The sequence below is a fragment of the Hyla sarda genome, unplaced genomic scaffold (assembly GCF_029499605.1).
Source record: "Hyla sarda isolate aHylSar1 unplaced genomic scaffold, aHylSar1.hap1 scaffold_707, whole genome shotgun sequence".
Taxonomy (NCBI): domain Eukaryota; kingdom Metazoa; phylum Chordata; class Amphibia; order Anura; family Hylidae; genus Hyla; species Hyla sarda.
Window position 1 is genome coordinate 11256 of NW_026610726.1, and position 25821 is coordinate 37076.

The 25821-nt window shown below is 48.1% G+C and overlaps 1 protein-coding gene across 1 annotated transcript in view; it reads left to right on the forward strand.

Moving 5' to 3' along the window:
• The first annotated feature begins 435 nt into the window (after positions 1–435).
• Positions 436–25821, forward strand: part of LOC130344230 (oocyte zinc finger protein XlCOF6-like) — a 117656-nt gene continuing 92270 nt past the window's right edge. Inside the window, exons 1-3 of the mRNA XM_056554400.1 lie at positions 436–611; positions 7535–7823; positions 9577–10497. Of these exons, the coding sequence (XP_056410375.1) occupies positions 552–611; positions 7535–7823; positions 9577–10497 (1270 nt within the window). The 5' untranslated portion in view covers positions 436–551. The remainder of the gene's footprint in view (positions 612–7534; positions 7824–9576; positions 10498–25821) is intronic.

Here is a 25821-nt window from a genome sequence, read left to right on the forward strand (position 1 = left end):
ACTGGAGAGATGAGGGATTCTGGGAGTGATGTCACATGACCTCATTCTTATCTACGTAATAACAGATGGATATGACTGGAGGGGTGAGGGATTCTGGGAGTGATGTCACATGACCTCATTTTAATCTACATAATAACATGGATAGGACTGGAGAGGTGAGGGATTCTGGGAGTGATGTCACATGATCTCATTCTTATCTATGTAATAACAGATGGATATGACTGGAGAGGTGAGGGATTCTGGGAGTGATGTCACATGACCTCATTCTTATCTATGGAATAACAGATGGATATGACTGGAGAGGTGAGGGATTCTGGAAGTGATGTCACATGACCTCATTCTTATCTATGTAATAACAGATGGATATGACTGGAGAGGTGAGGGATTCTGGGAGTGTATGTAGTGATATTAATGTGTCTCTCCATACACAGGATTACACAGTAGTGAAGAAGTCCTCTAGTGGGCGCTGTCGGGCCCCTGTGTGTGAAGGATGGGGAAGAACCCTGAGCCCAATCCCGGGGCCCCCACCTCACTCCCTGATACATGAGGAAATGGATGAACAGAAGATCCGAGAACTCATCAACAAGATGATGGAGCTGCTGACTGGAGAGGTGACCCTGCTGGGACATTATACAGTAATGGAGGGGTCTGGTGATGACTGGAGAGATGACCCTGCTGGGACATTATATAGTAATGGAGGGGTCTGGTGATGACTGGAGAGGTGACCCTGCTGGGACATTATACAGTAATGGAGGGGTCTGGTGATGACTGGAGAGGTGACACTGCTGGGACATTATACAGTAATGGAGGGGTCTGGTGATGACTGGAGAGGTGACACTGCTGGGACATTATACAGTAATGGAGGGGTCTGGTGATGACTGGAGAGGTGACACTGCTGGGACATTATACAGTAATGGAGGGGTCTGGTGATGACTGGAGAGGTGACACTGCTGGGACATTATACAGTAATGGAGGGGTCTGGTGATGGCTGGAGAGGTGACACTGCTGGGACATTATACAGTAAATGGAGGGGTCTGGTGATGACTGGACAGGTGACCCTGCTGGGACATTATACAGTAATGGAGGGGTCTGGTGATGACTGGAGAGGTGACACTGCTGGGACATTATACAGTAATGGAGGGGTCTGGTGATGACTGGAGAGGTGACACTGCTGGGACATTATACAGTAATGGAGGGGTCTGGTGATGACTGGAGAGGTGACACTGCTGGGACATTATACAGTAATGGAGGGGTCTGGTGATGACTGGAGAGGTGACACTGCTGGGACATTATACAGTAATGGAGGGGTCTGGTGATGACTGGAGAGGTGACCCTGCTGGGACATTATACAGTAATGGAGGGGTCTGGTGATGACTGGAGAGGTGACACTGCTGGGACATTATACAGTAATGGAGGGGTCTGGTGATGACTGGAGAGGTGACACTGCTGGGACATTATACAGTAATGGAGGGGTCTGGTGATGACTGGAGAGGTGACACTGCTGGGACATTATACAGTAATGGAGGGGTCTGGTGATGACTGGAGAGGTGACACTGCTGGGAATGCTGGGACATTATACAGTAATGGAGGAGTCTGGTGATGACTGGAGAGGTGACACTGCTGGGACATTATACAGTAATGGAGGGGTCTGGTGATGACTGGAGAGGTGACACTGCTGGGACATTATATAGTAATGGAGGGGTCTGGTGATGACTGGAGAGGTGACACTGCTGGGACATTATACAGTAATGGAGGGGTCTGGTGATGACTGGAGAGGTGACACTGCTGGGACATTATACAGTAATGGAGGGGTCTGGTGATGACTGGAGAGGTGACACTGCTGGTACATTATACAGTAATGGAGGGGTCTGGTGATGACTGGAGAGGTGACACTGCTGGGACATTATACAGTAATGGAGGGATCTGGTGATGACTGGAGAGGTGACCCTGCTGGGACATTATACAGTAATGGAGGGGTCTGGTGATGACTGGAGAGGTGACACTGCTGGGATATTATACAGTAATGGAGGGGTCTGGTGATGACTGGAGAGGTGACCCTGCTGGGACATAATACAGTAATGGAAGGGTCTGGTGATGATTAGAGAGGTGACACTGCTGGGACATTATACAGTAATGGAGGGGTCTGGTGATGACTGGAGAGGTGACACTGCTGGGACATTATACAGTAATTGAGGGGTCTGGTGATGACTGGAGAGGTGACACTGCTGGGACATTATACAGTAATGGAGGAGTCTGGTGATGACTGGAGAGGTGACACTGCTGGGACATTATACAGTAATGGAGGGGTCTGGTGATGACTGGAGAGGTGACCCTGCTGGGACATTATACAGTAATGGAGGGGTCTGGTGATGACTGGAGAGGTGACACTGCTGGGACATTATACAGTAATGGAAGGGTCTGGTGATGATTAGAGAGGTGACACTGCTGGGACATTATACAGTAATGGAGGGGTCTGGTGATGACTGGAGAGGTGACACTGCTGGGACATTATACAGTAATGGAGGGGTCTGGTGATGACTGGAGAGGTGACACTGCTGGGACATTATACAGTAATGGAGGGGTCTGGTGATGATTAGAGAGGTGACACTGCTGGGACATTATACAGTAATGGAGGGGTCTGGTGATGACTGGAGAGGTGACCCTGCTGGGACATTATACAGTAATGGAGGGGTCTGGTGATGACTGGAGAGGTGACACTGCTGGGAATGCTGGGACATTAAACAGTAATGGAGGGGTCTGGTGATGACTGGAGAGGTGACACTGCTGGGACATTATACAGTAAATGGAGGGGTCTGGTGATGACTGGACAGGTGACCCTGCTGGGACATTATACAGTAATGGAGGGGTCTGGTGATGACTGGAGAGGTGACCCTGCTGGGACATTATACAGTAATGGAGGGGTCTGGTGATGACTGGAGAGGTGACACTGCTGGGAATGCTGGGACATTATACAGTAATGGAGGGGTCTGGTGATGACTGGAGAGGTGACACTGCTGGGACATTATACAGTAATGGAGGGATCTGGTGATGACTGGAGAGGTGACACTGCTGGGACATTATACAGTAATGGAGGGGTCTGGTGATGACTGGAGAGGTGACACTGCTGGGACATTATACAGTAATGGAGGGGTCTGGTGATGACTGGAGAGGTGACACTGCTGGGACATTATACAGTAATGGAGGGGTCTGGGGATGACTGGAGAGGTGACACTGCTGGGACATTATACAGTAATGGAGGGGTCTGGGGATGACTGGAGAGGTGACCCTGCTGGGACATTATACAGTAATGGAGGGGTCTGGTGATGACTGGAGAGGTGACACTGCTGGGACATTATACAGTAATGGAGGGGTCTGGTGATGACTGGAGAGGTGACACTGCTGGGAATGCTGGGACATTATACAGTAATGGAGGGGTCTGGTGATGACTGGAGAGGTGACACTGCTGGGACATTATACAGTAATGGAGGGGTCTGGTGATGACTGGAGAGGTGACACTGCTTGGACATTATACAGTAATGGAGGGGTCTGGTGATGACTGGAGAGGTGACCCTGCTGGGACATTATACAGTAATGGAGGGGTCTGGTGATGACTGGAGAGGTGACACTGCTGGGAATGCTGGGACATTAAACAGTAATGGAGGGGTCTGGTGATGACTGGAGAGGTGACACTGCTGGGACATTATACAGTAAATGGAGGGGTCTGGTGATGACTGGACAGGTGACCCTGCTGGGACATTATACAGTAATGGAGGGGTCTGGTGATGACTGGAGAGGTGACCCTGCTGGGACATTATACAGTAATGGAGGGGTCTGGTGATGACTGGAGAGGTGACACTGCTGGGAATGCTGGGACATTATACAGTAATGGAGGGGTCTGGTGATGACTGGAGAGGTGACACTGCTGGGACATTATACAGTAATGGAGGGATCTGGTGATGACTGGAGAGGTGACACTGCTGGGACATTATACAGTAATGGAGGGGTCTGGTGATGACTGGAGAGGTGACACTGCTGGGACATTATACAGTAATGGAGGGGTCTGGTGATGACTGGAGAGGTGACACTGCTGGGACATTATACAGTAATGGAGGGGTCTGGGGATGACTGGAGAGGTGACACTGCTGGGACATTATACAGTAATGGAGGGGTCTGGGGATGACTGGAGAGGTGACCCTGCTGGGACATTATACAGTAATGGAGGGGTCTGGTGATGACTGGAGAGGTGACACTGCTGGGACATTATACAGTAATGGAGGGGTCTGGTGATGACTGGAGAGGTGACACTGCTGGGAATGCTGGGACATTATACAGTAATGGAGGGGTCTGGTGATGACTGGAGAGGTGACACTGCTGGGACATTATACAGTAATGGAGGGGTCTGGTGATGACTGGAGAGGTGACACTGCTTGGACATTATACAGTAATGGAGGGGTCTGGTGATGACTGGAGAGGTGACCCTGCTGGGACATTATATAGTAATGGAGGGGTCCGGTGATGACTGGAGAGGTGACACTGCTGGACATTATACAGTAATGGAGGGGTCTGGTGATGACTGGAGAGGTGACACTGCTGGGACATTATACAGTAATGGAGGGGTCTGGTGATGACTGGAGAGGTGACACTGCTGGGACATTATACAGTAATGGAGGGGTCTGGTGATGACTGGAGAGGTGACACTGCTGGGACATTATACAGTAATGGAGGGGTCTGGTGATGACTGGAGAGGTGACACTGCTGGGATATTATACAGTAATGGAGGGGTCTGGTGATGACTGGAGAGGTGACACTGCTGGGATATTATACAGTAATGGAGGGGTCCGGTGATGACTGGAGAGGTGACACTGCTGGACATTATACAGTAATGGAGGGGTCTGGTGATGACTGGAGAGGTGACACTGCTGGGACATTATACAGTAATGGAGGGGTCTGGTGATGACTGGAGAGGTGACACTGCTGGGACATTATACAGTAATGGAGGGGTCTGGTGATGACTGGAGAAGTGACACTGCTGGGACATTATACAGTAATGGAGGGGTCTGGTGATGACTGGTGAGGTGACACTGCTGGGACATTATACAGTAATGGAGGGGTCTGGTGATGACTGGAGAGGTGACACTGCTGGGACATTATACAGTAATGGAGGGGTCTGGTGATGACTGGAGAGGTGACACTGCTGGGACATTATACAGTAATGGAGGGGTCTGGTGATGACTGGAGAGGTGACACTGCTGGGACATTATACAGTAATGGAGGGGTCTGGTGATGACTGGAGAGGTGACACTGCTGGGATATTATACAGTAATGGAGGGGTCTGGTGATGACTGGAGAGGTGACCCTGCTGGGACATTATACAGTAATGGGGGGGTCTGGTGATGACTAGAGAGGTGACACTGCTGGGATATTATACAGTAATGGAGGGGTCTGGTGATGACTGGATAGGTGACACTGCTGGGAATGCTGGGACATTATACAGTAATGGAGGGGTCTGGTGATGACTGGAGAGGTGACACTGCTGGGACATTATACAGTAATGGAGGAGTCTGGTGATGACTGGAGAGGTGACACTGCTGGGACATTATACAGTAATGGAGGGGTCTGGTGATGACTGGAGAGGTGACACTGCTGGGACATTATACAGTAATGGAGGGGTCTGGTGATGACTGGAGAGGTGACACTGCTGGGACATTATACAGTAATGGAGGGGTCTGGTGATGACTGGAGAGGTGACACTGCTGGGACATTATACAGTAATGGAGGGGTCTGGTGATGACTGGAGAGGTGACCCTGCTGGGACATTATACAGTAATGGAAGGGTCTGGTGATGATTAGAGAGGTGACACTGCTGGGACATTATACAGTAATGGAGGGGTCTGGTGATGACTGGAGAGGTGACACTGCTGGGACATTATACAGTAATGGAGGGGTCTGGTGATGACTGGAGAGGTGACCCTGCTGGGACATTATACAGTAATGAAAAGGTCTGGTGATGATTAGAGAGGTGAGACTGCTGGGACATTATACAGTAATGGAGAGGTCTGGTGATGACTGGAGAGGTGACACTGCTGGGACATTATATAGTAATGGAGGGGTCTGGTGATGACTGGAGAGGTGACCCTGCTGGGACATTATACAGTAATGGAAAGGTCTGGTGATGATTAGAGAGGTGACCCTGCTGGGACATTATACAGTAATGGAGGGGTCTGGTGATGACTGGAGAGGTGACACTGCTGGGACATTATACAGTAATGGAGGGGTCTGGTGATGACTGGAGAGGTGACACTGCTGAGACATTACACAGTAATGAAGGGGTCTGGTGATGACTGGAGAGGTGACACTGCTGGGACATTATACAGTAATGGAGGGGTCTGGTGATGACTGGAGAGGTGACACTGCTGAGACATTACACAGTAATGAAGGGGTCTGGTGATGACTGGAGAGGTGACCCTGCTGGGACAGTACACAGTAATGGAGGGGTCTGGTGATGACTGGAGAGGTGACACTGCTGGGACATTATACAGTAATGGAGGGGTCTGGTGATGACTGGAGAGGTGACACTGCTGGGACAGTACACAGTAATGGAGGGGTCTGGTGATGACTGGAGAGGTGACCCTGCTGGGACATTATACAGTAATGGAGGGGTCTGGTGATGACTGGAGAGGTGACACTGCTGGGACATTATACAGTAATGGAGGGGTCTGGTGATGACTGGAGAGGTGACACTGCTGGGACATTATACAGTAATGGAGGGGTCTGGTGATGATTGGAGAGGTGACACTGCTGGGACATTATACAGTAATGGAGGGGTCTGGTGATGACTGGAGAGGTGACACTGCTGGGACATTATACAGTAATGGAGGGGTCTGATGATGACTGGAGAGGTGACACTGCTGAGACATTACACAGTAATGGAGGGGTCTGGTGATGACTGGAGAGGTGACACTGCTGGGACATTATACAGTAATGGAGGGGTCTGGTGATGACTGGAGAGGTGACACTGCTGGGACATTATACAGTAATGGAGGGGTCTGGTAATGACTGGAGAGGTGACACTGCTGGGAATGCTGGGACATTATACAGTAATGGAGGGGTCTGGTGATGACTGGAGAGGTGACACTGCTGGGAATGCTGGGACATTATACAGTAATGGAGGGGTCTGGTGATGACTGGAGAGGTGACACTGCTGGGACATTATACAGTAATGGAGGGGTCTGGTGATGACTGGAGAGGTGACACTGCTGGGACATTATACAGTAATGGAGGGGTCTGGGGATGACTGGAAAGGTGACACTGCTGGGACATTATACAGTAATGGAGGGGTCGGGTGATGACTGGAGAGGTGACACTGCTGGGACATTATACAGTAATGAAGGGGTCTGGTGATGACTGGAGAGGTGACACTGCTGGGAATGCTGGGACATTATACAGTAATGGAGGGGTCTGGGGATGACTGGAAAGGTGACACTGCTGGGACATTATACAGTATAAAATATTTCTTCCACATCTTATGAATCAGGGTGAAGATCCAAACAATATTAATGCTCCAGAGACAGATGTGAGCGGTGATGAGCAGTATAAAGAGGACCTTCCTACAGGGAAAGATGTGAACTATATTAATGCTTTCAACATAATAGTAAAAGAAGAAGAAGAGACAGATGTGAGCGGTGATGAGCAGTATAAGGAGGACATTCCTACAGGGAAAGATCTGATATATAGTAATACTACAGACATAAAGGAAGAAGAAGAGACAGATGTGAGCAGTGATGAGCAGTATATGGAGGACATTTCTACAGGTAACCACCCAGGTGAGTAGTGACCACTAAATGCAGAGAACAGTCACAGATTCTCAGTAACAGACTATAATAATTATTTATGAAATGTTTTAAAGGGGTACTCCGTGCTAGAACATTATTCAGAATTGTAAATTACTTTTATTTAAAAATGTTAATCCTTCCAGTACTTATCCGCTGTCGTATCCTGCAGATAAAGTTGTGCAGTTCTTTCAGCCTAATTACACTGCTCTCTGTTGACACCTCTGTCCAAGTCAGAAACTGGTCAGAGCAGGAGAGGTTCGCTATGAGGATTTGCTTCTGCTCTGGACAGTTCCTGACCTGGACAGAGGTGGCAGCAGAGAACACTGTGGTCAGACTGAAAAGAACTACACAGATATCCTCTGGAGCATACAGCAGCTTATAAGTACTGGAAAGGTTAAGATTTCTAAATAAAAGTAATTAAGAAACCTGTTAAACTTTTGGGGACCGGGTCATTTAAATAAAATTGTGTTCCACTGGAGTACCCCTTTAAGCCCTGTGTCCTGTCAGTCTTTTCTGCTGTATACTCCTTTATATTGACTCTCCGATATTATACAAGATGAGATTGTGGCCTCCTGGATCATCTGAAAGGATCAAACCAATGCAGCTCAGGACACCCCCCCCCCCCCTTTCCGTGGAAGAGGATTATAGTAGGAGGGAGGGGATGTGTCTTTATTGGGCCCTTTGCTCGGATCATGCCAAACCTGGTGAGGAAACACTTGGGGTCCTGCTAGGGACAGATATTGGGTGGGCTTTCTTCATCCCCAGAGTTCCACAAAGACAAAGCTATGATTAGGATTATCCTATCATGGTATATTTCCTCTGTGGTCACGCAGGTCCCCGTGGTCTCCAGTGCTGATGGGTATTTTGATGATGTGTTATCCGTGGTGGCTCAGGAGGTGTTACCTGCTGAAGTTTAAAGTGTTACTCCGCCCACAGACATCTTATCACAAAGGATAGGGGATAAGATGTCTGAATGTGGGGGTCCTGCAGCTGGGACCCCTGCGATCAGCGTGCAGCACTTTGCATTCTAAACAGTATGTTTAGCACCCTAGGTTTGGGCAGCCGGAGATGTGACGCCCCCTCCCATAGACATGAATGGAGAGGACGTGATGTGACCACAAGGGGGCATGACATGACGTCACAACCACTGCTACCCAAACAAAGCATTCTAAAAAAAAATTTCAGAACGCTGGGTGCTGCCTGGGTGCTTATCCCCTTTAGATAGGGGATAAGATGTCTGTGGGCAGAGTACCCCTTTAAGGTTCCCAGTTTAGGTTGTATTGTGTCTGTAGTCACTGACTGTGTTATGCAGCTGTCCTCACTCTGTGCGTCTCTTTACTCACTTTTTAGTAAAATCAGTTTAAATTTTAATAAAAACGGAGTAAAAGATAACACTATGTTATACATACCGATCGCACCAACCTGATCTATGAGGAGAACAAGTCAATTTTACAGCACATAACATGATTGCTAGGACTCTGTCACTGCCGGGACTCTGCTATTGATACAGCCTGTCTATGGTCCGATATTCCTGTGATCGTATGGACCGGACTTATATTTTAATGCACAGATAATACAATATAAGATCGGTCCCACAAAAAACAAGCTCTAAAATGCAATGTAGATGGAAAAATAAGAGTTATGGCTATGAGGAGAGGAGGAAAAAATGAAAACACAAAAGCTTTAATTTCCTGGGTCGTTAAAGGGTTAATACTAATAATAAAATCTCTGTTATTGTCTGCAGATTCTTTTACCAGGAGATCAGAGGAGAATCTTATATCTTCAGATTATAAAGCAGATGATGATATCACACAAGATACATATGAAGAACATTCCATTATCCCAGATACACCCTCAGCCCTTCACAGCCAAGATCTGTCATCTCATCCTTATATACAGGTCCTGTCTTCTCACTCATCACAGAAAGGTCACAGAAGGGATGTTGGACATCAAAAAGCTAATACAGGGGAAAAGTCATTGTCATGTTTAGAGTGTGGGAAATGTTTTACTTATAAATCACATCTTGTTAGACATCAAAGAACTCACACAGGAGAGAAGCCATTTTCATGTTCAGAATGTGGGAAATGTTTTCCTGTGAAAACAAATCTTATTCAACATCAAAGAACTCACACAGGGGAGAAACCATTTTCATGCTCAGAATGTGGAAAATGTTTTACTCAGCAATCACATCTTGCTGTACATCAAAGAACTCACACAGTGAAGAAGCCGTTTTTATGTGCAGAATGTGGGAAATATTTTATTTGTAAATCAAATTTTGTTAATCATCAAAGAGTTCACAGAGGGGAGAAGCCATTTTCATGTGCAGTGTGTGGAAAATGTTTTACTGTAAAATCAAATCTTGTTAATCATTTTAGAACTCACACAGGGGAGAAACCATTTTCATGTGCAGAGTGTGGGAAATGTTTTACTAAGAAATCAAATCTTGTTAAACATAAACAAACTCACACAGGGGAGAAACCATTTTCATGTGCAGAGTGTGGGAAATGTTTTACTCAGAAATCCCATCTTGTTAATCATCAAAGAACTCACACAGGGGAGAAACCATTTTCATGTGCAGAGTGTGGGAAATGTTTTACTGAGAAATCAAGTCTTGTTAATCATCAAAGAAATCACACAGGGGAGAAACCATATTCATGTTCAAAAGGTGGGAAATGTTTTTCTCACAAATCAAGTCCTTATATACAGGTCCTGTCTACTCATTTATCACAGGATGTTAAGCAAGATAATAGTACCAGAAGTGTTGAGCATCAAAAAGCTCTTACAGGGGAGAAGCCATTTTCATGTTTAGAATGTGGAATATGTTTTACTCATGAATCAATTCTTGTTAAACATCAGAGAATTCACACAGGGGAGAAGCCATTTTCATGTTGAGTATGGAAAATGTTTTACTTAAAAATCATATGTTGTTCAACATCAGAGAGCTCACACAGGAGAGAAGCCATTTTCATGTTCAGAATGTGGAAAATGTTTTACTCAGAAATCAGATCTTGTTTAACATGAAAGAACTCACACGGGAGAAGCCATTTTCATATTCAGAATGTGGGAAATGTTATACCGAGAAATCAGTAGGGGGGCTCAGCTGGTATAATCAATGTATGGGGTGCAAACAGAATGTAAACCAAACTATATCAATATTCCAATTTGAGGGGTGGCAGACATTTTAGTTTATGTCAAACTCTGGTCAGCAATCCTTGTGCCTTACTGTGCCCCATTGTAAATATTTCCAGGAGGAGGAACATGTGAATATAGTAAATATTGTACAGAGTGTCCAGGAGGTGGGAAACTGTGAAATGTTTAAACATTGTACATAGGGTCGTTATATAGTCCCTAATGCATATGGGTCCAGACATATAGGTGGAGATATTTATTAACAATTTATAAGTCTTTTCTTGTTTATTTGTCATTCTTGAAGTTACATTGTGTATAGATCATGGGGAGATTTATCAGGGGATTTAGAGCTTTTTTTGCTTATAAAAGTTGTACAAAAAGTCTTTTGTCTTTGAGTTTTGGCTATAAGCAAAAAGCTACAAAAGAGCCTACGAAAGTACGAAAGTAAATGTTATTTTTACTTTGCAGTAGTCAGGGATTTATCAAGTGCGAAAGTCACACAAAAAGTCACAAGTCGTCCAAAACAGCGTAAATGTAAGGCGGCCCGGAGATGGCGAAACGGCTTTGGAGAACAGATGTTTATATTTCCCGCTGGCAGCCGAGATCACAGCTCCAGCGGGAAATATGATATAAGAACTGTACAAAGGAGCCCGGGCCCCATCTGATTGTAACCCCGCTACCCTAACATAATGACGGGGACACTGATTTACACCCCCCCCCCCCTTGTCTCCCACCCCTGCGCCGCAAATCTCCCACCTGTCTGCTACATGTGGCGATGGGTACCGGGGTAGTAATTGGGGGTTAGCACTAGCTGTATTTGTGGCTAACGATAAGCCCCGGCTTAGTAAGGGACTCCATCTATAAGACGGCTTCCACTTCTAAACCTGTCAAGTAAATAAAAAAAGACAACACGTTCAAACACATTTAAAAAAAAATGTACATCCCAGCACTACAACCAACTTCACATATATAACTAAATAGGGAAATTAGTCTCAGACCTGTAACCGGACACCAGATATTAGAAGAGCTAATAACATAGACTTTGTTACAACCTGTACCTATTGTTTTTGTTTAGTGCTTTTTTGTTGTCCTTTTGTCTTATTTGATATGTATATGTATTTGTTGGAGAAGCTCCCCAAGTCTGTGAAGGGGATTTGCCTGTCTCTAAAAACACAATAAAAATATTAAAAGAGAAAAGGTCCTAAAAGTAATCTAAGGGGAACAAGTCTCCAGGGAATTGCTCAAGGAATTTTGCCATGAAACTGGTTCCTCAAATTTTTAACAACTGGGAACATTTTTTGCACCGCTGTGAAATGGTTGGAGGGGGTAGAAGATCTCTAGTATATCGGAATAAGCAGTCTAGTCACCAATAGTAGGTGTGTGATTAACCCCTTAAGGACAAGGACAACTTTATTTTTGCTTTTTTGTTTTTTTCTCCTTGCCGTCTAAAATCCATAACTCTTTTATATTTCCATAATAATAATAATTTTATTTATATAGCGCCTACAGATTCTGCAGCGCTTACAATTATGGGGTACAAACAAGGACAAGTATTAGACATAATATTACACAATAACTATTCAAACAAGAGGTGTGGGGATATGTTGAGGATATGTTGAGGCCAATTAAAGAATGTTATAGGCCTGTCTGATCACAGTTGTCACGATTACACCCTATCGGTCCAGCTAAGACGCTTGAGAGAGTGTGATGGTGCAAGGGTTAAAGCCGCCAGACCTCTGGGTATTCACTACAAGTCCCAGCATGTCACCAAATTAACCCTCAGATAAACGTGTTTTCACCCGAGCTGCCTTCAGAAAGGTGAGCTCATATATTTAGAGATCAAAGATCAGAGCTGATTAATTAAACATTTCTTCTGATAAAAGGTATCACAGTGCTGACTATATAAAAATACAGAAACAAATGACATACAGGTACAAAAATATATAAAAGAGTTTAGCAAGACAAGTTCAGAAAACAAAAGATGAAGTTCTTACAGCATGATGATATAGCAGTTCCCATATGAGGCTTGTTTTTTGCGTGACCAATTGTACTTTGTAATGACACGTAGGGTCCAGCACTTCGTTGCAAGCAGCTTTATTGAAGATACATCACATCATAAAAACGACAGTCAGTGCCTTGCCGGGTACCGGTCCGAGCACCGTACATCAGGGAAGGTGAGCTGGATCACTCACTTGTTTGTTACTTTTTTTTTTTTATTGTATTTAAAAAGACATTACATCTTAAAACAACCAAACAACCGTAACTCAAATTCGTCTGTTATGATATAATCCAACCCACATAAAGACGAAAACGTAAACATTTTTTAACTAACAGTAAATGAATAACATGGGTAAGCTAGGTATTCCACATTCATTCATAGATACCTTAAATCATGTGCTGTGATCACCTTCATATTCCTCAACTATCTACCTTATATTCACCTTCATATCCCTTATTTTTTCATAGCTAAATTCTCCAGCCAGCACTTATCAAAAAAAGAAATAGAAAGAATAAAATTCCCACCTTTCCTTATCTTTTGCTTTCTCAACTACTATGATCCAGTTATACTGACTTCTTGTATTCTTTTTATCCAATGATCCCACATATTACACTGTTTGTCATATAAAGGTATATTTTCTATTTTATCTAATCTAAGCCTCTCCAGTGTACATGCCTGACTGACAAAACTTATTACTGTTACCAAGGTTGGCACTTGTGCACTTTTCCAGTTTTTTGCTATTTCTGTTCGTACCACTGATAACAAGATAAAGGCTATCACTCTATCCCTATATACCAATGACTCTAAGCCGATGTTTAAAAGGGCAACTTTTAAATCCCATTTTATATCTTTCTCCAGTAATATTCTCAAAAAATTATTAACTTTTTTCCATATCGGCTGTATCTGAGCGCAAAACCACCACATATGCAAAAATGTACCCTCCTCAGCCCCACACCTCCAGCATAGAGGCGAGATGTTTTCATCAGGGTACATCGTTGCTATCTGCCGCGGTGTACGGTGCCATCGGTATAGAAGCTTTCTGGAGTTTTCGAGGTGAGAGGCGCAGTGGGATAATTGTGTCGGCATTATGAATATTTTAGACCAACTTTCTGGAGTTAATTGTATTCTTAACTCGTTTTCCCATTTTATGTGAAAATCTGCTTTTACTTCTTGGACTAAACCACGCCACGCTTTATACGCCCTAGAAAATTTTTGTTACTCTGTAATGACACCTAAAATGTAACGGGAAACCCAAAAAATGATTATTTGTGTGAGGAAATTTAAATGAAAACCACAATTTTGCATATTTTGGAAGGTTTCATTTTCACGCTGTTCACTTTACGGTATAAATTCAATGTTTTCTTTATTTTGTGGGTAAATACAATTAAAATGATCCCCATCTTTACGTACTTTTCTATTATTGGACAATCTCAAACAAGATCAGTATGTTTAGAATCGCCCTATTTTGACCACCTATAACTATTTCATTTCTCTGTTTACGGGGCTGTGTGAGGGCTCGTTTTTTGTGTCATGACCTGTAGTTTTTTAATACCGTATGTATATGTGACTATTTGATTGCTTTTTTTTTATACAGTTTTTTTTATGTGGTGACCAAAAAGCCTCAATTTTGGACTTTTATTTTTACATTTACACCATTCACCATATGGTTTCATTAACATTTTATTTATCTAGATCAAACATTTATGCGGCGATACCAAATATGTTGAATAATTTTTTTTTAATGCTTTTTTTTTTTTTGTAAAATGGGTGATTTTAATTTAAATTGGGGGAGGGGATTTTTCACGTTTTTATTTTTAATTTATTATGTCCCCATAGGGGACTATCTATAGCAATCATAAGATTGTGAATACTGTTCAGTGTTATGCATAGGCATAGCACTGATCAGTATTATCGGTGATCTACTTCTCTGGTCTGCTGGAAGGCAGATCAGTGCAGAAGACCCCAGGAAAGCTGTGTAGGCAGGTGAGGGGACCTTCGACCGCCATCTTAGCTGATCTGATCCCAGCGGCCATACTGTGGGTGATCAGATCATCCAGTTAAGGTGCCGCACTGCCGCAGATGCCGTGAGCTGTATTGATCATGGCATCTGATAGCTTGTTGTCATGTACAGGTCAAATACCAAGTACCAGCATCAGGACATACATTTACGTCCATTGTCCTTAAGGGGTTAATTTATGTCCATTGTCCTTAAGGGGTTAAAGGAGTACATTTTGTCCAGAAAGCGTGGAGACGGAGGCCTTGATCGTGAAGTCATGGCCACACACCCTCTATTGTTGTATATGAGAGGGGAGGTGTTGGCTTCCCACAGACATGATTAGAGGGGGCGTGGCATAGTGTCATGAGGGGGCATGGCCATGATGTCACAACCACTGCTGAAGGAACCTGGTGTTTGTTTAGAACGCAGGGTGCTGCAGGAGATTGCGGGGGCCCCAGCAGTGGGACACCCGCAATCTCCTGCAGCACCCATTGTTCTAAACAAAGGATAAGGGATAAGATGTCTAGCAGCAGAGTACCCCTTTAAGCAAATCAAGCTAGGAGAGAGTAACATTTATTTTCTTTGTTGTAACCAAGAAAATTAGGGCCGGTTTTAGACTAAAAGGGGTAAAATAAATATAATTTATTTAATTCCCTCATGTAATGATAAATATAACTTCCTAAGCAAGTAATTAAAAGTAATGCTCCATTGCGGAGCTATATGAAGCACAAAATGCAGTAAAATGAGCCATCCTGCATCCACTCTGTCTCGGCTTTCTTCCCCTAACTGCCTCTGGCCCCCACCCTTGGAGAGCCCTGCTTATCCTCAGTGTACAGAGCCCTGCTTGTCCTCAATGTAAAGAGCCCTGCTTGTTGTCAGTGTACAGAGCCCTGCTTGTCCTCAGTGTACAGAGCCCTGCTTGTCCTCAGTGTAAAGAGCCCCGCTTGTCCTCAGTGTAGAGAGCCCTGCTTGTCCTCAGTGTACAGAGCCCTGCTTGTCCTCAGTGTACAGAGCCCTGCTTGTTGTCAGTGTACGGAGCCCTGCTTGTCCTCAGTGCACACAGCCCTGCTTGTCCTCAGTGCACACAGCCCTGCTTGTCCTCAGTGCACATAGCCCTGCTTATCAGTGTACAGAGCCCTGCTTGTCCTCAATGTAAAGAGCCCTGCTTGTTGTCAGTGTGCAGAGCCCTGCTTGTCCTCAGTGTACAGAGCCCTGCTTGTCCTCAGTGTAGAGCCCTGCCTGTCCTCAGTGTACAGAGCCCCGCTTGTACTCAGTGTACAGAGCCCTGCTTGTTGTCAGTGTACAGAGCCCTGCTTGTCCTCAGTGTACAGAGCCCTGCTTGTCCTCAGTGTACAGAGCCCTGCCTGTCCTCAGTGTACAGAGCCCCACTTGTCCTCAGTGTACAGAGCCCTGCTTGTCCTCAGTGTACAGAGCCCTGCTTGTCCTCACTGCACAGAGCCCCGCATGTCCTCAGTTTACAGAGCCCTGCTTGTTGTCAGTGTACGGAGCCCTGCATATCCTCAGTGTACAGAGCCCCGCTTGTCCTCAGTGTACAGAGCCCTGCTTGTCCTCAGTGCACAGAGCCCTGCTTGTCCTCAGTGTACAGAGCCCTGCTTGTCCTCAGTGTACAGAGCCCTGCTTGTCCTCAGTGTACAGAGCCCTGCTTGTCCTCAGTGTACAGAGCCCTGCTTGTTGTCAGTGTACGGAGCCCTGCTTGTCCTCAGTGCACACAGCCTTGCTTGTCCTCAGTGCACACAGCCCTGATTGTCCTCAGTGCACACAGCCCTGCTTGTCCTCAGTGCACACAGCCCTGCTTGTCCTCAGTGCACATAGCCCTGCTTATCAGTGTACAGAGCCCTGCTTGTCCTCAATGTAAAGAGCCCTGCTCAGGGGCGGACACAGACAGCAGAGGGCCCATGTGCAAAGAATGTGCCTGGGCCCCCCCCCCCCCCCAGCACTGTGCCCCCTCATGTACCTAGACCCCACCGGAGGGCCTCCACTTACCCCGCACGTGTAGTGTCGCCACTTGCCTTGTCCACCACAGGTGGATGGAACGGCTCCTGAGGTGGGCTCCGGGTGGCCCCTGTCCCTCTCAGTGTGCGGCCCAGTGAGTACTCCCCCGGGTCAGCCTGACCCGTATCTAGCTGGGAGGCAGAGGGCAGTGCTCCCCTTTACATTCACACCCCTGGACTTAGCACTACACCCCTTGGCACCCCCTGGTTCCTTGGCTTCTTATCCTTAGTGATAGAAGTGACTTACAGGCAGGGCCAGACTGGGACCAAAAATAAGGCTCAGGCATTTTAAAATAAACAGCCCATTTTTATGGTGGGGGTCTGACTCATGGGACCCCCACCAATCACCTTGGTTCAAGTGGCTCCCCAGCTGTTGGAAAGCTGCAACTCCCATCATGTCTGAAGTGACTACAGCTGATGGGACAGTCAGGAGACTACACAATGATATCAGTGACTACAGCTCTGATGGGACAGTTAGGAAAATACACAATGATATCACTGACCTGAGTGACGTCTTCTCTGTTGTCTTTACTTTTCTTCTTCATCTGGTCCAGACACCAGGATTTCTTCCATCTTCTCTGCAGAGTCTGACACTTGGACATCATTGGTTCCTTAATTTGTTAGTAGATCCTCATCTTCTGTATGATGATAATAATCAATATAACCTTGCCAAATACTGTACCCCCTGAATATAATACTGCCAACTGTTACGCCGAGCGCTCCGGGTCCCCGCTCCTCCCCGGAGCGCTCGCAACATCCTCGCTACGGCAGCGCCCCGGTCAGATCCACTGACCGGGTGCGCTGCGATACCGCCTCTAGCCGGGATGCGATTCGCGATGCGGGTGGCGCCCGCTCGCGATGCGCACCCCGGCTTCCGTACCTGACTCGCTCTCCGTCGGTCCTTTCCCGGCGCGCGCGGCCCCGCGTCTCTGCGATTTAAAGGGCCACTGCGCCACTGATTGGCGCAGTGGTTCCAATTAGTGTCTTCACCTGTGCACTCCCTATGTATACCTCACTTCCCCTGCACTCCCTCGCCGGATCTTGTTGCCATCGTGCCAGTGAAAGCGTTCCCTTGTGTGTTCCTAGCCTGTGTTCCAGACCTCCTGCCGTTGCCCCTGACTACGATCCTTGCTGCCTGCCCCGACCTTCTGCTACGTCCGACCTTGCTCTTGTCTACTCCCTTGTACCGCGCCTATCTTCAGCAGTCAGAGAGGTTGAGCCGTTGCTAGTGGATACGACCTGGTTACTACCGCCGCAGCAAGACCATCCCGCTTTGCGGCGGGCTCTGGTGAATACCAGTAGTGACTTAGAACCGGTCCACTAGCACGGTCCACGCCAATCCCTCTCTGGCACAGAGGATCCACCTCCTGCCAGCCGGCATCGTGACAGTAGATCCGGCCATGGATCCCGCTGAAGTTCCTTTGCCAGTTGTCGCCGACCTCACCACGGTGGTCGCCCAGCAGTCACAACAGATAGCGCAACAAGGCCATCAGCTGTCTCAACTGACCGTGATGCTACAGCAGCTACTACCACAGCTTCAGCAATCATCTCCTCCGCCAGCTCCTGCACCTCCTCCGCAGCGAGTGGCTGCTTCCAGCCTACGACTATCCTTGCCGGATAAATTTGATGGGGACTCTAAGTTTTGCCGTGGCTTTCTTTCACAATGTTCCCTGCACTTGGAGATGATGTCGGACCAGTTTCCTACTGAAAGGTCTAAGGTGGCTTTCGTAGTCAGTCTGCTCTCTGGGAAAGCTCTGTCATGGGCCACACCGCTCTGGGACCGCAATGACCCCGTCACTGCCTCTGTACACTCCTTCTTCTCGGAAATTCGAAGTGTCTTTGAGGAACCTGCCCGAGCCTCTTCTGCTGAGACTGCCCTGCTGAACCTGGTCCAGGGTAATTCTTCCGTTGGCGAGTACGCCATACAATTCCGTACTCTTGCTTCTGAACTATCCTGGAATAATGAGGCCCTCTGCGCGACCTTTAAAAAAGGCCTATCCAGCAACATTAAAGATGTTCTGGCCGCACGAGAAATTCCTGCTAACCTGCATGATCTCATTCATCTAGCCACTCGCATTGACATGCGTTGTTCCGAAAGGCGTCAGGAGCTCCGCCAGGATATGGACTTTGTTCGCACTAGGCGTTTTTTCTCCCCGGCTCCTCTCTCCTCTGGTCCTCTGCAATCCGTTCCTGTGCCTTCCGCCGTGGAGGCTATGCAAGTTGACCGGTCTCGCTTGACACCTCAAGAGAGGACACGACGCCGCATGGAGAATCTTTGCCTGTACTGTGCCGGTACCGAACACTTCCTGAAGGATTGTCCTATCCGTCCTCCTCGCCTAGAAAGACGTACGCAGACTCCGCACAAAGGCGAGACAGTCCTTGATGTCAACTCTGCTTCTCCACGTCTTACTGTGCCTGTGCGGATATCTGCCTCTACCTTCTCCTTCTCTACTATGGCCTTCTTGGATTCCGGATCTGCAGGAAATTTTATTTTGGCCTCTCTCACCAACAGGTTCAACATCCCGGTGACCAGTCTCGCCAGACCCCTCTACATCAATTGTGTTAACAATGAAAGATTGGACTGTACCATACGTTATCGCACGGAGCCCCTCCTAATGTGCATCGGACCTCATCATGAAAAAATTGAGTTTTTGGTCCTCCCCAATTGCACTTCCGAAATTCTCCTTGGACTACCGTGGCTTCAACGCCATTCCCCAACCCTTGATTGGTCCACAGGGGAAATCAAGAGCTGGGGTACCTCTTGTTTCAATGACTGCCTTAAACCGGTTCCCAGTACTCCCTCCCAGTAACCGGCCTCCCTAAGGCCTATATGGACTATGCTGACGTATTTTGCAAAAAACAAGCTGAGACTTTACCTCCTCACAGGCCTTATGACTGTCCTATTGACCTCCTCCCGGGCACTACTCCACCCCGGGGCAGAATTTATCCTCTGTCCGCCCCTGAGACTCTTGCTATGTCTGAATACATCCAGGAAAATTTAAAAAAGGGGTTTATCCGCAAATCCTCCTCTCCTGCCGGAGCTGGATTTTTCTTTGTGTCCAAGAAAGATGGCTCCCTACGTCCTTGTATTGACTACCGCGGACTTAATAAAATCACGGTAAAGAACCGCTACCCCCTACCTCTTATCTCTGAACTCTTTGATCGCCTCCAAGGTGCCCACATCTTTACCAAACTGGACTTAAGAGGTGCTTATAATCTCATCCGCATCAGGGAGGGGGACGAATGGAAAACTGCATTTAACACTAGAGATGGACACTTTGAGTATTTGGTCATGCCCTTTGGCCTGTGCAACGCCCCTGCCGTCTTCCAAGACTTTGTTAATGAAATTTTTCGCGACCTCTTATATTCCTGTGTTGTTGTGTATCTGGACGATATTCTGATTTTTTCTGCCAACTTAGAAGAACACCGCCAGCATGTCCGCATGGTTCTTCAGAGACTTCGAGACAATCAACTTTATGCCAAGATGGAGAAATGTCTGTTTGAATGTCAATCTCTTCCTTTCCTAGGATACTTGGTCTCTGGCCAGGGACTACAAATGGACCCAGATAAACTCTCTGCCGTCTTAGATTGGCCACGCCCCTCCAGACTCCGTGCTATCCAACGTTTTTTGGGGTTCGCCAATTATTACAGACAATTTATTCCACATTTTTCCACCATTGTGGCTCCTATCGTGGCTTTAACCAAGAAGAATGCCAATCCTAAGTCCTGGTCTCCTCAAGCGGAAGACGCTTTTAAACGGCTCAAGTCTGCCTTTTCTTCTGCTCCCGTCCTCTCCAGACCTGACCCATCTAAACCCTTCCAATTGGAGGTTGATGCCTCCTCAGTGGGAGCTGGAGCGGTCCTTCTACAAAAAAACTCTTCCGGGCATGCTGTTACTTGTGGTTTCTTTTCTAGGACCTTCTCTCCGGCGGAGAGGAACTACTCCATCGGGGATCGAGAGCTACTGGCCATTAAATTAGCACTTGAGGAATGGAGGCATCTGCTGGAGGGATCAAAATTTCCAGTTATCATTTACACCGATCACAAGAATCTCTCCTATCTCCAGTCTGCCCAACGGCTGAATCCTCGCCAGGCCAGGTGGTCTCTGTTCTTTGCCCGGTTTAATTTTGAAATTCACTTTCGTCCTGCCGACAAGAACATTAGGGCCGATGCTCTCTCTCATTCCTCCGATGCCTCGGAAGTAGAGCTCTCTCCGCAACACATCATTCCTCCTGACTGCCTGATCTCCACTTCTCCAGCCTCCATCAGGCAAACTCCTCCAGGGAAGACCTTCGTCTCTCCACGCCAACGCCTCGGAATCCTCAAATGGGGTCACTCCTCCCATCTCGCAGGCCATGCGGGCATCAAGAAATCCTTGCAACTCATCTCTCGTTTCTATTGGTGGCCGACTTTGTAGACGGATGTTGTTGACTTTGTGCGGGCCTGCACTGTCTGTGCCCGGGATAAGACTCCTCGCCAGAAGCCTGCTGGTCTCCTTCATCCTCTGCCTGTCCCCGAACAGCCTTGGTCTCTGATTGGTATGGACTTTATTACAGACTTACCCCCATCCCGTGGCAACACTGTTGTTTGGGTGGTCGTTGATCGATTTTCCAAGATGGCACATTTTATTCCTCTTCCTGGTCTTCCTTCAGCGCCTCAGTTGGCAAAACAATTTTTTGTACACATTTTTCGTCTTCACGGGTTGCCCACGCAGATCGTCTCGGATAGAGGCGTCCAATTCGTGTCTAAATTCTGGAGGGCTCTCTGTAAACAACTCAAGATTAAATTAAACTTTTCTTCTGCTTATCATCCTCAATCCAATGGGCAAGTAGAAAGAATTAACCAGGTCCTGGGTGATTATTTACGGCATTTTGTTTCCTCCCGCCAGGATGACTGGGCAGATCTTCTACCATGGGCCGAATTCTCGTACAACTTCAGAGTCTCTGAATCTTCTTCCAAATCCCCATTTTTCGTGGTGTACGGCCGTCACCCTCTTCCCCCCCTCCCTACTCCCTTGCCCTCTGGTTTGCCCGCTGTGGATGAAATAACTCGTGATCTTTCCACCATATGGAAAGAGACCCAAAATTCTCTCTTACAGGCTTCATCGCGCATGAAAAAATTTGCCGATAAGAAAAGAAGAGCTCCCCCCATTTTTTCTCCCGGAGACAAGGTATGGCTCTCCGCTAAATATGTCCGCTTCCGTGTTCCCAGCTACAAATTGGGACCACGCTATCTTGGTCCTTTCAAAATCTTGTGCCAAATTAATCCTGTCTCTTACAAACTTCTTCTTCCTCCTTCTCTCCGTATTCCTAATGCCTTTCATGTCTCTCTTCTTAAACCACTCATCATCAACCGTTTCTCTCCCAAACTCATTTCTCCCACTCCTGTCTCCGGTTCTTCGGACATCTTTTCCGTAAAGGAGATACTGGCCTCCAAAAAGGTCAGAGGAAAAACTTTTTTTTTAGTTGACTGGGAGGGCTGTGGTCCTGAAGAGAGATCCTGGGAACCTGAGGACAATATCCTAGATAAAAGTCTGGTCCTCAGGTTCTCAGGCTCCAAGAAGAGGGGGAGACCCAAGGGGGGGGGGGGTACTGTTACGCCGAGCGCTCCGGGTCCCCGCTCCTCCCCGGAGCGCTCGCAACATCCTCGCTACGGCAGCGCCCCGGTCAGATCCACTGACCGGGTGCGCTGCGATACCGCCTCTAGCCGGGATGTGATTCGCGATGCGGGTGGCGCCCGCTCGCGATGCGCACCCCGGCTTCCGTACCTGACTCGCTCTCCGTCGGTCCTGTCCCGGCGCGCGCGGCCCCGCTCCCTAGGGCGCGCGCGCGCCGGGTCTCTGCGATTTAAAGGGCCACTGCGCCACTGATTGGCGCAGTGGTTCCAATTAGTGTCTTCACCTGTGCACTCCCTATGTATACCTCACTTCCCCTGCACTCCCTCGCCGGATCTTGTTGCCATCGTGCCAGTGAAAGCGTTCCCTTGTGTGTTCCTAGCCTGTGTTCCAGACCTCCTGCCGTTGCCCCTGACTACGATCCTTGCTGCCTGCCCCGACCTTCTGCTACGTCCGACCTTGCTTTTGTCTACTCCCTTGTACCGCGCCTATCTTCAGCAGTCAGAGAGGTTGAGCCGTTGCTAGTGGATACGACCTGGTTACTACCGCCGCAGCAAGACCATCCCGCTTTGCGGCGGGCTCTGGTGAATACCAGTAGTGACTTAGAACCGGTCCACTAGCACGGTCCACGCCAATCCCTCTCTGGCACAGAGGATCCACCTCCTGCCAGCCGGCATCGTGACACCAACCACTGTACCCCCTGAATATAACCCTGCCAACCACTGCACCCCTGAATATAATACTGCCAACCACTGTACCCCCGAATATAATACTGCCAACCACTGTACTCTATTAATATAATACTGCCAATCACTATACACCACTGAATCACCCGATACACCCCACGCACTCCATCCTCAGTCTCCTCATCACCCCACGCAACCCATCCTCAGTCTCCTCATCTCCCCCATACACCCCACGCACCCCTTCCTCAGTCTTATCCCCCCATACACCCCACACAACCCATCCTCAGTCTAATCATCACTCCCATACACCCCACGCACCCCATCCTCAGTCTTATCCCCCCATACACCCCACACAACCCATCCTCAGTCTAATCATCACTCCCATACACCCCACGCACCCCATCCTCAGTCTCATCACCCCAAACACCCCACACAACCCATCCTCGGTCTTCTCATCACCCCATACACCCCACACACTCCATCCTCGGTCTCCTCATCACCCCATACACCCCACACACTCCATCCTCGGTCTCCTCATCACCCCATGCAATCATAAGATTGTGAATACTGTTCAGTGTTATGCATAGGCATAGCACTGATCAGTATTATCGGTGATCTACTTCCCTGGTCTGCTGGAAGGCAGATCAGTGCAGAAGACCCCAGGAAAGCGGTGTAGGCAGGTGAGGGGACCTTCGACCGCCATCTTAGCTGATCTCCTAATCACCCCATGCACTCCATCCTCAGTCTCCTCCTCACCCCATGCACTCCATCCTCAGTCTCCTCATCACCCCATGCACTCCATCCTCAGTCTCCTCATCACCCCATCCTCAGTCTCATCACCCCATACACCCCACGCACTCCATCCTCAGTCTCCTCATCACCCCATGCACTCCATCCTCAGTCTCCTCATCACCCCATACACCCCATGCACTCCATCCTCAGTCTCCTCATCACCCCATACACCCCATGCACTCCATCCTCAGTCTCATCACCCCATACACCCCACGCACTCCATCCTCAGTCTCCTCATCACCCCATGCACTCCATCCTCAGTCTCCTCATCACCCCATACACCCCATGCACTCCATCCTCAGTCTCCTCATCACCCCATACACCCCATGCACTCCATCCTCAGTCTCCTCATCACCCCATGCACTCCATCTTCAGTCTCCTCATGACCCCATGCACTCCATCCTCAGTCTCCTCATCACCCCATACACCCCATGCACTCCATTCTCTTCACCCCATACACCCCATGCACTCCATCCTCAGTGTCCTCATCACCCCATGCACTCCATCCTCAGTCTCCTCATCACCCCAGGAAAGCGGTGTAGGCAGGTGAGGGGACCTTCGACCGCCATCTTAGCTGATCTCCTAATCACCCCATGCACTCCATCCTCAGTCTCCTCCTCACCCCATGCACTCCATCCTCAGTCTCCTCATCACCCCATGCACTCCATCCTCAGTCTCCTCATCACCCCATCCTCAGTCTCATCACCCCATACACCCCACGCACTCCATCCTCAGTCTCCTCATCACCCCATGCACTCCATCCTCAGTCTCCTCATCACCCCATACACCCCATGCACTCCATCCTCAGTCTCCTCATCACCCCATACACCCCATGCACTCCATCCTCAGTCTCATCACCCCATACACCCCACGCACTCCATCCTCAGTCTCCTCATCACCCCATGCACTCCATCCTCAGTCTCCTCATCACCCCATACACCCCATGCACTCCATCCTCAGTCTCCTCATCACCCCATACACCCCATGCACTCCATCCTCAGTCTCCTCATCACCCCATGCACTCCATCTTCAGTCTCCTCATGACCCCATGCACTCCATCCTCAGTCTCCTCATCACCCCATACACCCCATGCACTCCATTCTCTTCACCCCATACACCCCATGCACTCCATCCTCAGTGTCCTCATCACCCCATGCACTCCATCCTCAGTCTCCTCATCACCCCATGCACTCCATCCTCAGTCTCCTCATCACTGCATACACCCCATGCACTCCATCCTCAGTCTCCTCATCACCCCATGCACTCCATCCTCAGTCTCCTCATCACCCCATGCACTCCATCCTCAGTCTCCTCATCACCCCATACACCCCATGCACTCCATCCTCAGTCTCCTAATCACCCCATGCACTCCATCCTCAGTCTCCTCATCACCCCATACACCCCACGCACCCCATCCTCAGTCTCCTCATCACCCCATACACCCCACGCTCTCCATCCTCAGTCTCCTCATCACCCCATGCACTCCATCCTCAGTCTCCTCATCACCCCATGCACTCAATCCTCAGTCTCCTCATCACCCCATGCACTCCATCCTCATCACCCCATACACCCCATGCACTCCATCCTCTTCACCCCATACAACGCATGCACTCCATCCTCATCACCCCATACACCCCATCCTCTTCACCCCATACAACCCATGCACTCCATCCTCATCACCCCATACACCCCACGCACTCCATCCTCAGTCTCCTCATCACCTCATCATTATTACACAGCTGACACCCTCCCAGTCCTTCT